The following is a 14,667-nucleotide window of genomic DNA, read 5'->3' as shown; positions in this document are numbered from 1 at the left end:
AAAGCTGATTGATGAAATTAAATCATTTAAAGTATCAAAAAATATCACTGGAGAGGGAAATACAGGGTGCATGCATATGATGGAAAAACACGGTCATTACCCATCAACTGAGCTGCTTCTCTGTGTGTCTAAAGCATTATGTTACATTACATCCCTGGAGTACTAAATAAGTCACCAGACAGCCATTACAACAGGAATTTGGTGAGTTGTCTAAATAGGTGTAAATCCAAAGAGAGCTCTGTGTCAGTGGAACGAGCCTGCAGTTGTAATTGGCTTAGATCCCTGCACCCGTGCTTCTGTGCTCAAGCCACTGCACCAGTTTCTTCTTAAATCTGAGTATCTTCAATGGCCCTCTGGAGAAGTTTTGCTAAGGAAGCTGTTTTTGAAAGAGCTGATGGCAAGGGAAAATTATTCCCTATAAACTTCTTTACAGGGTTCATTTACTCCCACTATTGCAATAACCAATGACATTCTCCTGATACCAAAACAAAAGCATTTACTATTGCTAAAAGTCTCTGGGCTCTATTTCAATTATTTTATCTTGGGTACATCACTATTAAAAACAATTTTTCCACAGGACATTTCACAAGGCCATGACATGTGAAAGGCCTTTTCAGCACACAGATACAAAAGCAATTTATTCTTCAGCTGTACTGGCTTCAAAGCTTTATTTAAAAGTTGGGACCTTAAATTTCCCATTTATTTGAAATTTGATATTTATTTCACTTTCAGCAGCTAACAAAAGGGAGAATTCATTCAAAACCAAGGGCTTAGTGATTTAGCAAATCTGATTGATGAATCCTGGAACATATAACCTTAATTACCTTCTATGATATTTTAAAATCTGAAGCTACTGTTGGATGACGTTTGTTGATAAATAGTCTGGAGAAAAAAAAAAAAAAGAACAAACCCATCTGCTTTCTGCATTCTCAGCCTCTAGGAGCAGATTGTGAGAATGATGAAAGTTACACAGATTGAACTTTATTCTGAATGATATTACGAAAATACCATCTCTGTAGCTTAGATGTTCCTTTCAGTTAAGGAATTGCCACAGTACATTCAGTTGAAGAAAAATTAAAATAAGATAAACTGAGTATCAGTATAACCCCTTGATGGTCAGCTTGCCTCCATAATTTTTTTAGGAGACTTCACTACTGGTATAAAGTCACTCCTTCAAATTGGTAAATCCTCAGCTTGGTAGAGCTGTTATCAGTTTCCCACAAGCAGAAAAGGAAAAAGTTTCCAAAGAGCCAGCTGGAAACAAAGGATTATCAGTTCCTGGTACACCTCTCACTGTGCCTTCATTTGCACCATGGAGCAGTCTCAAAGCATGTCATGTGGTATGTTGTGTTTTTGCGCTTGTTTCTGTTAGTTTGTTTGGGGTTTTTAATGAATGAGGGAAACTAAAGGGTACACTCTAACTGGCAGTGGGTGTTCAGTCTGTGGGACTAAGACTGGTGTTAGTCCAAAATCCAGGAGTTCAGCATCAGCTGTTCTGCTCTACAGCTCTGTTCTGGTTCCCCTAACCTTCCTGCCAACACAGATATTGCCAAAATGCCACCTGTTCTGTGCTCCTTACTGCTTGTAAAAGTATTTTGTTCCCTCCTGGTTAACCCAGTGCTGAGAGTCTCACTAGTTCATCTCTCCCCTGATTCTGAGCAACAGTCACAACTTTGCAGAAGTACCAGTCAGACTGCCTTTTGCTTGGCCAACTTGTTGGCTTGACAATCCGGGAGGTTACAGTCTCAATGGCCTTGCCCATGGCAATTCCCCAAAAACCTCTAAATTTCTGTGAAAGTTTATGGACAACTTTGCCAAGCCTTTAGTCGCATTCTTCTATGTTTTTGTTTCCACTTCTGTCTATCCTTGCTACTGCTTTGGTTGAAATCTTTGCCAAACCTCCCAGGTTAGTGCATTTCCTTCTGTGTACTATCCAAGCACGGCAACACAATGCAAAGCATTTCATTCATTTACACAGAACCCCCTAGCTAATGGCCATTTCAGCTACACACAGATTCATTTTTGTGGAGAAGAGAACAGAAAAAGAAAGGGGAAACATTCACAGATCCCAGAACCCTTCTTTATTTGGAAGAATGGCTTTTAAATGAAGTCAAGCAGTATCTTGTTTTATCATTCATTTATTTAGCAAAGAAAGGAATGAATTCAAATACCCCACACAATGAACACATATCTATTCCCTGATATCAAGATGCAGATCTGCTTGTCAACAATTTTAAATGAATCTGTTTTCTTACTATTGAAGTCATCTTGTACTGTGCATGGATTTGTGCAGAAGCAATATATTTTGGGTTCAATTCTATAAACGCATTAAAATAAGTAACTTGTTACACCCATACCACTGAACTTGGTGTGGCTAGTTATGTGACGAGTAAAACCATACTCAAGAGCCTAGCTTTTGCAAATGTAAATTTAGGCATCCAAATGACTATTAGATGTGTGTCTCTCCAGGCTCACTATAGTGTTGAGCAAGAGACACAAGCCCTCACCAGGATGTAACTCTGTCCATCTAAGGATGTTCTCCCAGGTGAGACATAGAGGGTGCTGGTGGCAGCTACAATCAGAAGTTGGTCGGATGCCTCAAGCAGAGCAAGATAAGCTTGGACCAAACTGTTTACGTAACTGATCTCATACAGCAAAGCCATTACGCATACAATTAACTTCAGGAATGTACTTATGTTGTGCTGATTGAAATAAAACTGGTCCCACATTTTAAAAAAGTGATTATATTTGTTCCATAATTCTGAGGAAAAAATATTGAAGCATTTATTCCCATTAACATTTTTGTTGCATCTGGGACCTCTTTCTCTCTTTTCTGGTTTCAACAGCCATATGGTCTGACTCTCTGAGAACTTTCTTCACTTAACCTAAGTGCTTTGGTAGCTCTTGATTTGTACATTGACATGGTATTTTTCGAGAGGTTACTGTGGAGCTCTGGTCAAGCTAACTAAATCCACAGTATCCTATACCCATCTGAGACTTTAATCAGTACTGCTTAATAGCCTGGAAATCAGAGCCATTTAAGCCCCATTCTTTCTCCCACTCTCCTAAGAAAATCCTAATCCTAATCAAAAATCTCCTGATTAGTTTTAGCCAAATGACACTGCTCCAACAGCAGGTGACTGCAAATGGCTGGAAAAGCTTCCACGTAAAGTAACTTTAAATGACTATAAAGGTCATTAGATTCAAATCAAAGTACAAGATAAATCTGCAAGCACAGGAGTCCATTTTCTAAGAAACCAAGGAATGTGCAGTGTGTATCAGACACAAAAATAGGTCCAAAATGTGTACTCAAACACAATTCTACTTTGACTTATCCAATGAAAGCATATAGTGTAAAGGATCAGACTGGCAATCCTGCTTCCTCCTCACTCTATGTAAGAGGGTTACAAAGAAACAGATTCACACAGAGAATTTTGATCTATCTGTCAAAATGTTTGCATTCAAAATAGAGAAACATTTTAAAATTTATGCAATCAGTATAAAAGTGGTTTAGTAATATTAACTATTGGCGTCAGAGGTAATACAATTATTTATCGAAAAAAGATCACTTTATACAAGCAAAAGGTATTTAAGCATGGCATTTAATTGGCAAGGGAGTTGGTTTTCCCTTTCCAAAAAGAGAACAATGCTGTAAAAACCAAATTTTTCCCTTGTGCACATTTGAGAGCTCTTTTGGCTTAAACAAGATATGCAGGAAAATGCCTACTCATTAAATTTTTGGCAAAAGAAAAGTAAGAGCTTTCATGGGGAAATCTGATTTTCACTATAATATCTGTAGCCTATTTAAAAAAAAAAAAAGCGTTAAATAAAATAAGTTGAAAATTAAGAGACTGAAATTTGCTTTGCTCCATGTCTTAGGAAAGGCTGTATTAAACTACCTGGGCAGCTGTGTAGAATTCAGAAGGTGGAAATGCTGATAAAGGCAGTGCATCTGGGGTCCTTGAGAATTATCTAAGATACAAACACCTAATGGCTTTAAAACCTGTTGTTTCAGAATCTAGCTTGACCATGAGATCTTGCCATCAATTTTTTCTCATTGAAGTGCTATGAAATTTCCATGTTTACCCTGCTGCTTTAGACAGAGGTTTGAATATACCTCTACCTGCAATTTAGAGCAATGAAATTTAGGAAGCTAAATGACAAAAATAGTTTAAAAGACACACTTTTCTAACAATTTGGTATGGTGTTTAAATGGCATCACGTGGGAGTTGCTCAAAGGTCTGGAACACCTGAAATACTCCTTGGGGAGATGGAAGTATGAGCAGCCTGAGCATCTGCTAAATGCACTTCTACTTAGGATCATGCAGACTTAACCTAGGGTATTATTACCACATATATAACATGAATCTAGCATATGTATCTATCCATGAAAAGAATGGAAAATAGATGACTGTAAAGATAGGCGTGCTTCAAACTACTGAAGAGTTAAAAAAAAATAAAGCTAATTTCAGATAATTTTCATTTTAAAAGTTTAAAATAAAAATACATAGTTCATATATTTTTAAGATATTGGTCTCATAACTAATAGTCTAAATATGAAATCCATAAGCCAGAATAATGTGCTTTTAGTACAGGGCAGAGAGGAACAGTGTTGTGCATATTTGTGTATGTGCATGTGCTGCTTTTTCTTGGCAGTGGCAGCAATACAGATTTTATTTTCTTTATCTTATTAAATGTAAAATTTCATCTTTTGGCATGAACAGAGCGATTCATGTACTGGACTACTTATGATTCCAAAGGCTTTTTTTTTTTTCCTCTATCTGTTTCACTACATTTTCTTGCAGAGAAAATTTCCTCTTACCCAGGGCAATCAGCAAATTTCTTCCTGCAAACCCAAATCTAATAAACAGTAACAAAAAAATCCAAATCTAATAAACAGAAACAAAAAAATCCCCAAACAAACAAAAAAATCACAAATTATACAGAACCAGTATTATTACACTTTCTGGGGATGAACTGGTGTGACGGCGGGGTGGTTTCTTTTTACTGAGAGGGAGAACTATTCAGCTGGAAAAAATGGGCATCTGATCTTAATTATTTTCATAGATGCTAAATGTGCATGCATTTTGCTGCACAGCTTTTCAAAGACCACTTGCTTTGCATTTTTTCATTTTACTGCAGAACAGAGATAGGAAGCATAGTGCTACATTCAGCTCTATCCCCATTCAAAATGTTGCTCATTGCTATCATTAGAGATGGTGTTTACCCTTGCTCAAATAAATGCTCAAAATGCAGTCCCACATGACCAATGTTTCTTGGTACTTTTTGCCTTTTTTTATTGTGAATCCTTATAATCTGTACATGTTTTTCTCTATTTGCCTATCATAGTGTAACCTAATGATAAAGGACTCTAAACACTGAACGGAAACATTTCCACTCTGTTTCTCCTTGCATACCTTCCTGGTACTCCAGTGTGATGATCTCTGCATCTAGCGTGCTCAAAAACCTGAAAGCCCAATTCTTTACTCCTTAATATTCACTTTTAATTTCTTTTCATAAGCTTCTGAGAATAGCAAATACTGCCTTACTACTAAGTACTCTGGAAAATCTGACCCGAATCCCTGCCCTTTTCTTTTAGTTATGCACCTGGAATTTCAGACACAAAAATAACAATGTCATGGATGTGGGTGAAGACAGACAGAACAAAGAAAAACGGCATAAAAATTCTTTGTGTTTCCTCACCTGCCACTAAAAAAGGAATTAAAACTGATAACTTAAAACTCAAACAGTATTTTAAATATTTACATCAATGAAGTTCAACAACATAATCACTTAAAATACCATAAGAATGTTCCTCTAGGGGCTGACTCGCATGGTTGGACATGGCAGCAAGATGAGATGCTTTGCAAATACATCTGCGTTTCCTGACCCAGCTTTGCTTGTCAGACATGTGCATATAAAGTGAAAGCAGAAAGAGAAAAGGAGATCTATGATTATGCCTATGTACCCCCAAGAGCCTGAGATGGTACACAAGATGGTGCAGTCGTATCTTTCCACGACCAGCCTGATGGCGAGTGCTACAGCAGAGTGAGGAATGGGCTCCCATTCACACACACCAAGGGAAAGGAAGCCTGGGGAATGCCATGACTTCTGCAAACCTGCGTGCTGCAGCAAGGCTGTTTACTAACACACAGAAAAACCTTCCAGTGTGCCTTTCCTATCTGCCTTCCTCCCTTGGCCTCCCTGTGGGACATGCCCTTCCAGACCCTCCCAAAAATTACACTGAACTAGGTGAAGGCTTTATGTGAATGGGGTTAGCTCACAACTGGAAACCACTAACCCTGTAGCCTTCTGGGTTAATTACAAGTTTATATCCCTCAGTATGTCCTTAGTGTCTGCACTCTCAACTGCAGCTGGAGTGATTTACAGGCCAGGAAGATCAGCCCTACAGATCCCAGAGCTGCAGAGCATTGCTAAACCTCCTCATTTCTTCTTGTTGTTCCCAGCACCCTGTGAGCTATTTTTGGTGGTGTGAGCTTCGGGAAACTGCACAGAGGGCTCCCATGGCTAACAGCAGAGATCCCTTTTCAGACCTCATGGAAAAAAAAGACAATACTTAAAAAGAAAATTAGATTTGTACTCCTGGCCTAGATTGTGGGTTCTTTTAAAGCTCAGGAATTACTTGTTAGAGCAATCTGACTGGAAGTTAATGAAACTGAGTTGAAGCGATGCAATCCTCATGAGTGGTCCAGCGATATCGAGAGATCTATAGCTGCATCCAACACTGAAGGCCAACCTTGCACTCTGCAAAGAAAACATCATGTCACAAGCAGGTGTTTTGGGCTTTTGGCAGCAATGGGACATTGATGGCTTGGATCGTGCTTGAAATGTCTCTGAACTTCATCTCTGAAGCCTCAATCACATGAGCAGTCAAGTAGCACAGGCCTTGGGGACTGGGGAGTTACAGGAGGCCAGAAAATACACAAGCCCATTAGTACTCATCATAATTATTGAAATCTGTAAAATAGGCATTAGAATAAGTCTTTGCAGTGAGATGTGGATTGAAGTATTTGTTTCTCTCCTCCAAAATCAGGTTGTTCTTGTTAAATGCCTGGGGACAAAAAAAAGAAGAAAAAAGATAAGAAAATGGGAAGGACAGAGGAACAGTACCTACTAAGCACCCTTCCACCAAGTCAATTTTTGTGGCAAATATCTGTGTATAATAAATCAGTCCAAAATGTATTAAGAAATACCTGCACATTTACAAAAACTTGCTTTTGCATCTATCTTTTTGCATAATAACATTCTTATAAAAAGCAAGGCTACTCAATAAAGTAAATCCAGTCACTTTCTCCCAAGTATTATAAAACTAATTTTACAATTAAAAATAGTTTTAATCATACATATCCATTTTTTCCTATTAGAATAATTTGCTCATTATCTTTTTACTGGGTAAGAATTTTTTTTTTACTGCATTAATTCCTTGATTTTCAAATGCAACATGTAGGAGAAATGTCTGAAGGTCTTAAGAGGGTAAATCTGGCTTTTTAAAAAGTGACGTGGGTATTTAGAATATGAATTTTCAAAGGTTATTTTTGTTTCTGTAGCTATCCAGAGAGACAGTTGGTGGAATTTGGAAAACCTTTAAATTAGATACCTATTCCACTAGTGATGACAAAATTTTGTTGCCATTTTTAATGAAATTCTTAAAAATGTCTTTAATTATAAAGAAAAATGCAGAAATTTAAAACTGGATTATCCAGGTAGGATTTAAGAAAAATCCTCATTTACAAAAACCTTCATGAATAAACTGTGTAATCTGAAGATACAGAAACAGGTATTTTCAGAATGCTCCTCCTTTCTTAATTCAGTGTATCTGAAAAGCTATTCTAAAAGGTCAACAAAAAAAAATAACTGTTTGGGAACAATTATCATATACAGATGTCATGCCAGACTCAGATAATGTAAATCTGTACCATTCATTTACATATATTTTGGTTATGAACACTAGCTGAGAGTCTGACCCAGAACATATTTGCCAGATACATCTCCTGTATAAAGACATGCTGCAGGAAGATGAACCATAGCATTGGAGCCAAAGGATTACCTTCAATATATGTCCTGATGACTATTAATGGCCCAATTTATTTCTTGAGCAAGCCACTAGGGATCACAATCAGGTTAAAAAACCTCTACAAAACAAAACCTGAGTGGGCTGTTTATTTCCAGGAAAGGCTGCTACCATATAAATTACACATGCACACAAAATCAAACTTCCTGTGTAATAGGGATTGACAAAGGAAAGGATCTGTAATTACAATACCTCAAGTGAAATCTATTTTTGTCATTAACAATCAGCATGATTTGAGTCCAAATGCCACTGCAGAAAACTAGCAAGTAGAATTCTTTTGATACAGCAGAACTGTTGTCTAGGACAATACATCTTGTACTTTATAGATCTCCCAATCCACTGCTCACCTTGATGGCTTCTACAGAATCATATTTGTCCAGTTTGTTAATATGGTTGGTAATGCTGGTATTTAGAGGAGCTGGTGACACTGGATGAATGACAGTTGCATCATGGGACTGTTGTTGATACCGTTGGCAGTAAGTGTAAACAAGCAGGGTAAGAAGGCAACCAAGTATTGAGCTACTTAATCCCACTGCGATCATGTGAAACATATTGAACTCTGCAGAGCGGAGAGCAGAAGACAGTCTTATTTTTAAGGAAGTAGCAATAAAGGCTTAAGACTGGGGTAAAATGTAGGCAAGTGCTTGATTCGAATAAGGGTAAGGGAAATTTCATGTGTTTCCCAGAAACATCTCAAGTGCAATGGTTTATCCCTACAGTAGAAAATGCATTGCACTTCCCTGAAGGGATCATTATAAGAATCTTCGATACCCATACATCTCTGTCAGTATTAAGACTGAGATTTTTGAAAGATGCTTAAACAAGTTCAGAACCCAAATAACAGAAGAATGAATTGCATTTTGTATGTTTGAATAGTTCAGCAAAATTTTTTTTTGGAATGTATAACACCTTATTATATATAAATTATGTATATAAGGTACATACATAGCTTTTTCTTTTTTTTTTTTCAGTGAACGACAGTACCACCTCCCTGTTGTTCTTCTAGTTCTTTCTCTTACACATAGGAACTTGTGGCAGAACTAACAAAATCCTGATATATTTGAATCACAGTCCTGCTTTCCCTAAATTTTTTTCCATATCCCCTTTATTTGGTACATGTCCCAAAGCAGTGGCACACATTTTTTCCATTCCTGCTTTGATTATTGCTAGGTCTCTCTGTTTCTGTCTTTGATACGTGGCCAACTTCTTTCCTTCTCCAGGTTTCAGATTATTTTTCTAAATGTAAGGGAGGGGGTAAGGAAGAAAAGGTAGTGTTTAAGGGGAAAATGGGAAGGTGGAGTGGGGGAGCGGCAGAGAGAATGGGTCTTTGAAGCTCAGTGTGCTTTTAACCACTGCAACCAGAGAGTGCAAAGTCAGCAATGACTCTGAGCTCAGAACCTATCAGTCTCCTGTCTGCTCTGCCCTTCAAAAAGATGTTATGGGATCAGATGAGGGGAAATCCTCTCCAAATATGCAAGGATTAAAACTGAGAGGAAGCTCATTGCTGCATGAAACTGCAAAAGGGAATGTAAAGCAGAATCATCCCCTGATGTTACTGGACAGAGATAACAGGTCAGATGTTGCAGCAGTAGGAATAGCTCAAAATGAACAAGTTGAACTCCTTTTCACTGTTATTTCAAACTAGAGCTGTGCTTTTTAATTAGGAAAGAGGTATTAGTAAAAAGCTCATGTTGGAAATTTCACCTTAACATTACTGAAAGTTTGTTTGTGGTTGCCTAAATGCACAAATGAAAGATTTTAAACTGAAAGCATGGCACTAGTCTGAAAAAAACATCTGCTAGATGCTTTTCACTGTGATATAGAAAAATAGGCCAGCTCATGTGTCCCATTTTTGCAATGCCTAAGGTAGGACCTTTGCATGCCTACTGGGTATTTACAAACACAAATATTTAGGTGACTGTGTTCACTGCCCCAGTACATAAATTATCACTGACATATCCTTCTACACTTTTACGAGAGTTTCCCACTGCTGGAGAACTTGGCAAAAAGTTGTCAGAGTACCACTGCTACAGAAAATAATCAAATCAGATTATTCTTGTTCCTATAAAAAGTTACCATGCACACTAGTACCCTTGTATAACCCCTGTGTTTTTGTTGTCCCTTATTAGATTAAAAATGCAGTTTATCTGTGCATGGAAGAATACTAGGACCTATCAGATTTATTACCATGACAACACAGACTAAGTGTGACAGCTCAGCACAAAAAACCTGGTCATTTTTCCTTTTTGTTCATCTTACTATTGTTTGTTCAAGTTTTGATTTTTTTTTTTTTTTAACAATTCTCTCTGTAAAGACTTGTTTTGCTAATATCAGGACTCTCTGGAATAGAACTTATTTTTTTTTTACTTTTTAGTTTTGTCTCTGGCAGTGAAGCTGAAAACGATTCCCAGATACAGTCTGAGCTATTAAATGGGTTAGCAGGCTGGCTTTCTGCTTTTTATTTTGAGTCCCAAAGAGGTTTGTGAAATTATTGTTCTGAAAAAGGTAGAGTAACTTTACAAATTTTGACGTACTGATAACTAGCTTATAGTAGGAATTTGTTTTTTGAGACATGGGTGACTGCCATACTGAAAAGGAAGAAAATAGAAACATCCAGTAATACAAGTTCTTGTCTCAAAGGTCAGCAATGGCAGATGTATATTTAATGAGAAATCCTGTAGTAACTATTTCTCTTTTTCTCTACAAGTATAAATAATGAGAATAAGGTATTTTGAAGTTAGAATAAAACTATGAGAGGGCAAAAGGTGAAACAAAAGCAAACAATGGGAAATCAATATTTCAGCATTTAATACACATCTGGAGCTGAAAACCTTACCGCCACATCGTTTTTCTTCTATGCTGCTGGATCGTGCCACCGATATTTCTAGAAAAATAAATAAACCACTTATGCCGAGAAGAAAAAATATTACAGAGGACTACTAGTTTGATTAAAACGGTAAGGATTTAAAAATTCATTATACTACATTCATTACAAATCCAAAGTACAAAAGATTTTGATTAGGCGGTAGAATTAACGAAAAGGTCCCATGACATCTTCAGGCTTCTTAGTTTCCCAAGCAAAACCATCAACATATTTTTAATTCTTGACTCAAAACATCTCTGGAATTAAAAAGATGAAGTGCAAATGAAAACTTTTTTGTGGAGTTTGAACATGTTGAGGAAGTGTTGATTTTCTGAATAGTAAAATTAATGAGAGTTTAATTATCTTTTGTTCAAATGGGCTCATTACTTGTATAAGTCATGTCTAGCACTAATGTGAACAGAGGGAATATACAAGTCTTCAAACAAGATGACTGCTGATTTCATGGGTCTCAGTTGTACACTAATAAAATGTAACTCTAGCTTGTATCCTTACCATTTTGACATTGGATACCTTCTGTTTAAATATTGAATAAAATCTGTTGGCAATCAATTTTTTCTACTTTTTATTTCAGAAACATGGCTTCTGTGAAAGGAATTCCTGCCTTACAGATCTCTTGAACCTCTGTGAAAGTGGCAGTGATCATGAGGATATGGGTGGGGTAACTGACAGTCTACCTGGATTTCGAAAAAGGTTTTCAATTCTTTATCAAAGGCTATGCAAGCAACAAGTGCGATGAGGGAAAAGATAGAAAACAAGGTAATACTATGTACTCAGTTCTTACAATGGAGGAAGGTTACCATTTCTGCAGGGACCTAGGCTTTTTACCAAAGATCTAGAAAAGCAGGAGGCAAATGTGGTTTTGAAGTTTGCTGATGATACAAAGTTAAGGGTAGCATGGACAAGGCTGTGAAAAGCTACAGAAGGGCCTTACAAAGCTAGATAATAAAATAACTAAAGAAACAAATGTAGATTGACATAAAGTGATACATACAGTAGAAAGCAATCCTAGCTTCACATATGAAATATGGGTGGTGAACTGACCATTACTACTCATGAGTGAGGCTGGGAGGTTATATAAAATTTTTCCATGACAGAATCAGCTTAGTGTTCAGAAGCAGTCAAAAAGGCAAATCAAATGCTAGGTACTACTGACAAAGCAATAGTTAATAGGAGAGGATATCAGCATTATGGCACTTTAGAAATCTATGTGCTGTCTGCACCACAAATGCTGCATGCAGCTCTGGTTTACCCATCTAAGGATGTCTCTGGTAGAACTAAAAAGCAGACCAGAGAAGGGCAGCAATGATGGCCACAGGTATGCAACAGCTTCTGTATGAGGAATTAATAGAGTAGGCTCTCCACTGCCAAAAGATGATCTGCATGAAGCTACTGCTAAAGGGACCATAATTTTTTACCTTTTTTCAAATACCAAATCAATATTGAGCCTTTTCAAAATGAGAAAGTATCAGACCTGACAGGACAGCATTGTCAGAGAGAGTTAAAGGCTGAGAGCATACTTTGTCAGGTTGAGACTATTTATTCACAATCCAAACAAAAAAAATGCACCAGAAAATCGTAAAGCTCAGAAAGGTGATGTTGACAGTGACTATCTCAGGAAGCTGAGGAGTTGACAAGAAGCAGTCATTTTTGCACTCATCCAGAATCACTCTGTATACTAAGTTCTGTAGAAGAACAAAGCTAAGGAAAGGCAGGAGGAGGCAACATGAGGTTGGAAATGCCAGCACACTAGCTGAGGAAAGGAGAGAGGTGAATCAGAAAAAGGAATGGAGGGAGAGAGGGAGGGATGGACAGATGAAGGGAGGGAACTCTGAGTTGGAGGATGTGGAGGAGTGAAAGTGAGCTAAACGATCATAAGAAAGCAAGCTAGTTTGTCTAAAGTGAGAGTAATGGGCATAACCTTATCTGATATGATATGGGTATTTGAGGAGAAGTGGCAAACAAACCAGAAAGGAGAGAGAAGAGGTGGCTCATTTCAGATTCTGAAAATGCCTACTTTCCAAAACAAGATGAAGAGCTTATATTGGATTAAGCAGGGTATTGACAGAATGTGAGTATTAACGGAGCTGCTTCAAAAGCTTGAGAAAAGTTGGAAAATACAGTGTGGGAGTTTTTGCTTTCATACTTCCATTTTTCACATTGGTTTTGGAGGAGAAGATAGTATTCAGAAGTTAAAGCATTATGCACCATCCATAAAAACAGTATTTAAATTTGTTGATTTGTAGTGTACAATATTGTACTGCAGTCATGGGAAAAAAAAGGTTGCTGCACTGAGTAAACATAATTACATTTCAAATGATACATTAAAATGTAAATTTCTCTGTGAATAGACCACTAGCTTTTCTTAATGTACACAGGTGGAGAGATAACTGTTAGCAGCAATTCAATGTGGCCACCCATACTGCTGTGTGGATTTAAATGACTGCTGTGATTTAAACAAAAATAAACAGTACAGTCATGAGTTTTGACAAATGCTATAGAATAATACATGGATGTGACTATCCATCAGGTACTTAGCAGTCATGGAGGAGATGAGGACCTGAGGCACATTAATAATATTTACCTTTCTAAGCAGTTATTAATTTAAAGGACTTTGTGAAATGATTTCCAGATCAACTACCACAGCACCCACGTTTGTATATGCAAACCACAAAGCCTAAAGGAATGTTCCTCTAATAGTTGTAAAGTCTCAAAACCACTTAAAGAAAAAAGCAAGCTATTTTTTCCCAGCTGTCTGTAGTCATTGCTACACCCTGCTACCAAGCAGGAAGTGGGGACCTACAAAACGCTGTGACAGTGACTGACCCAAGTCCCAGGCCCTGGCAGTAGGGACAGCACCACAGCACTCGGTGCCATGAGGCAGAATTTCATGTAGACACCAGACCCAGCACCATGGGCTCTACACAGTAGACCGACATGTTTTTCCTGACAAAAGCAAGTTCTGCTCCAGCTCTAGGCTCTGCACAGTGCAGTCTGGGACAGTACTACGCCTCGCTCCTGAAAAGTTGAGAGATTTCACTAACCCTTCAAGGAGCAGGCTGATCTCACCTGGTATAAAGTTGGAGTCCAAAGCACAGGCTCGGCTCTCTGTGGTGTTGCCTGTGCACTGGCTGCCCACGGGAAACAAAATGATGCACTGACGAACACGGAACTGGAAGCCAGATGAGTCACAGTCAGACCACTCAGACCACTCGGACCAGCTGTCTGCAACAGGCAGAGGGACACACACACAGATGCTGCAATCAAATGCATTAAGTACACTGAACAAGAGACAAATAGCTTGTATTTCTGAATTATGACAGAAGGCCTCATCCCCAGTCTCCACCAACTAGCAGAGGCCAGCTCTTTCATTACAATGAAACAAAGGCAGTTTGGCTTTGGCAAGTCTCTGAAATGTAGAGTGTGATTGTAAATTTGTCATAGACCTATTATGGCTTTGGCTTCTGCCATGGCGTTTGCGTGTGGAAGTGAGAAGTCAGAAGTCAGAAGTAGTGGTGACTGAAAGAGTGATCACCATGAAGCTAATTCCAGTCTAAGTCATTGGCATGGACAATGACACTGTTTTTTATGTACCTGAGAAGTAGCAAGGAGAGCTATAAGAGTATGTATTCCAGGCCTGAAACAGGATGTTCATTTAATCATAAACACAGCTGTATCTTGCAGATACTTACTC

The 14,667-nt window shown here is 38.0% G+C and overlaps 1 protein-coding gene across 17 annotated transcripts in view; it reads right to left on the bottom strand.

Annotated features, from left to right (window-relative positions):
* Positions 1-2,066: 2,066 nt before the first annotated feature.
* SEMA5A (semaphorin 5A) overlaps positions 2,067-14,667 on the bottom strand; it is a 326,978-nt gene continuing 314,377 nt past the window's right edge. For all 17 annotated transcript variants that reach the window (XM_065667646.1, XM_065667638.1, XM_065667640.1 and 14 more), the window contains 4 exons: positions 14,043-14,198; positions 10,929-10,976; positions 8,440-8,651; positions 2,067-7,072 (listed from right to left, as the gene is read on the bottom strand). In XM_065667646.1, coding sequence (XP_065523718.1) covers positions 6,953-7,072; positions 8,440-8,651; positions 10,929-10,976; positions 14,043-14,198 — 536 coding nt within the window. In that variant the 3' untranslated portion in view covers positions 2,067-6,952. The remainder of the gene's footprint in view (positions 7,073-8,439; positions 8,652-10,928; positions 10,977-14,042; positions 14,199-14,667) is intronic.

Source organism: Lathamus discolor, chromosome 2, assembly GCF_037157495.1.
Source record: "Lathamus discolor isolate bLatDis1 chromosome 2, bLatDis1.hap1, whole genome shotgun sequence".
Lineage (NCBI taxonomy): Eukaryota > Metazoa > Chordata > Aves > Psittaciformes > Psittacidae > Lathamus > Lathamus discolor.
This window is presented reverse-complemented; position numbering and strand designations above follow the sequence as displayed.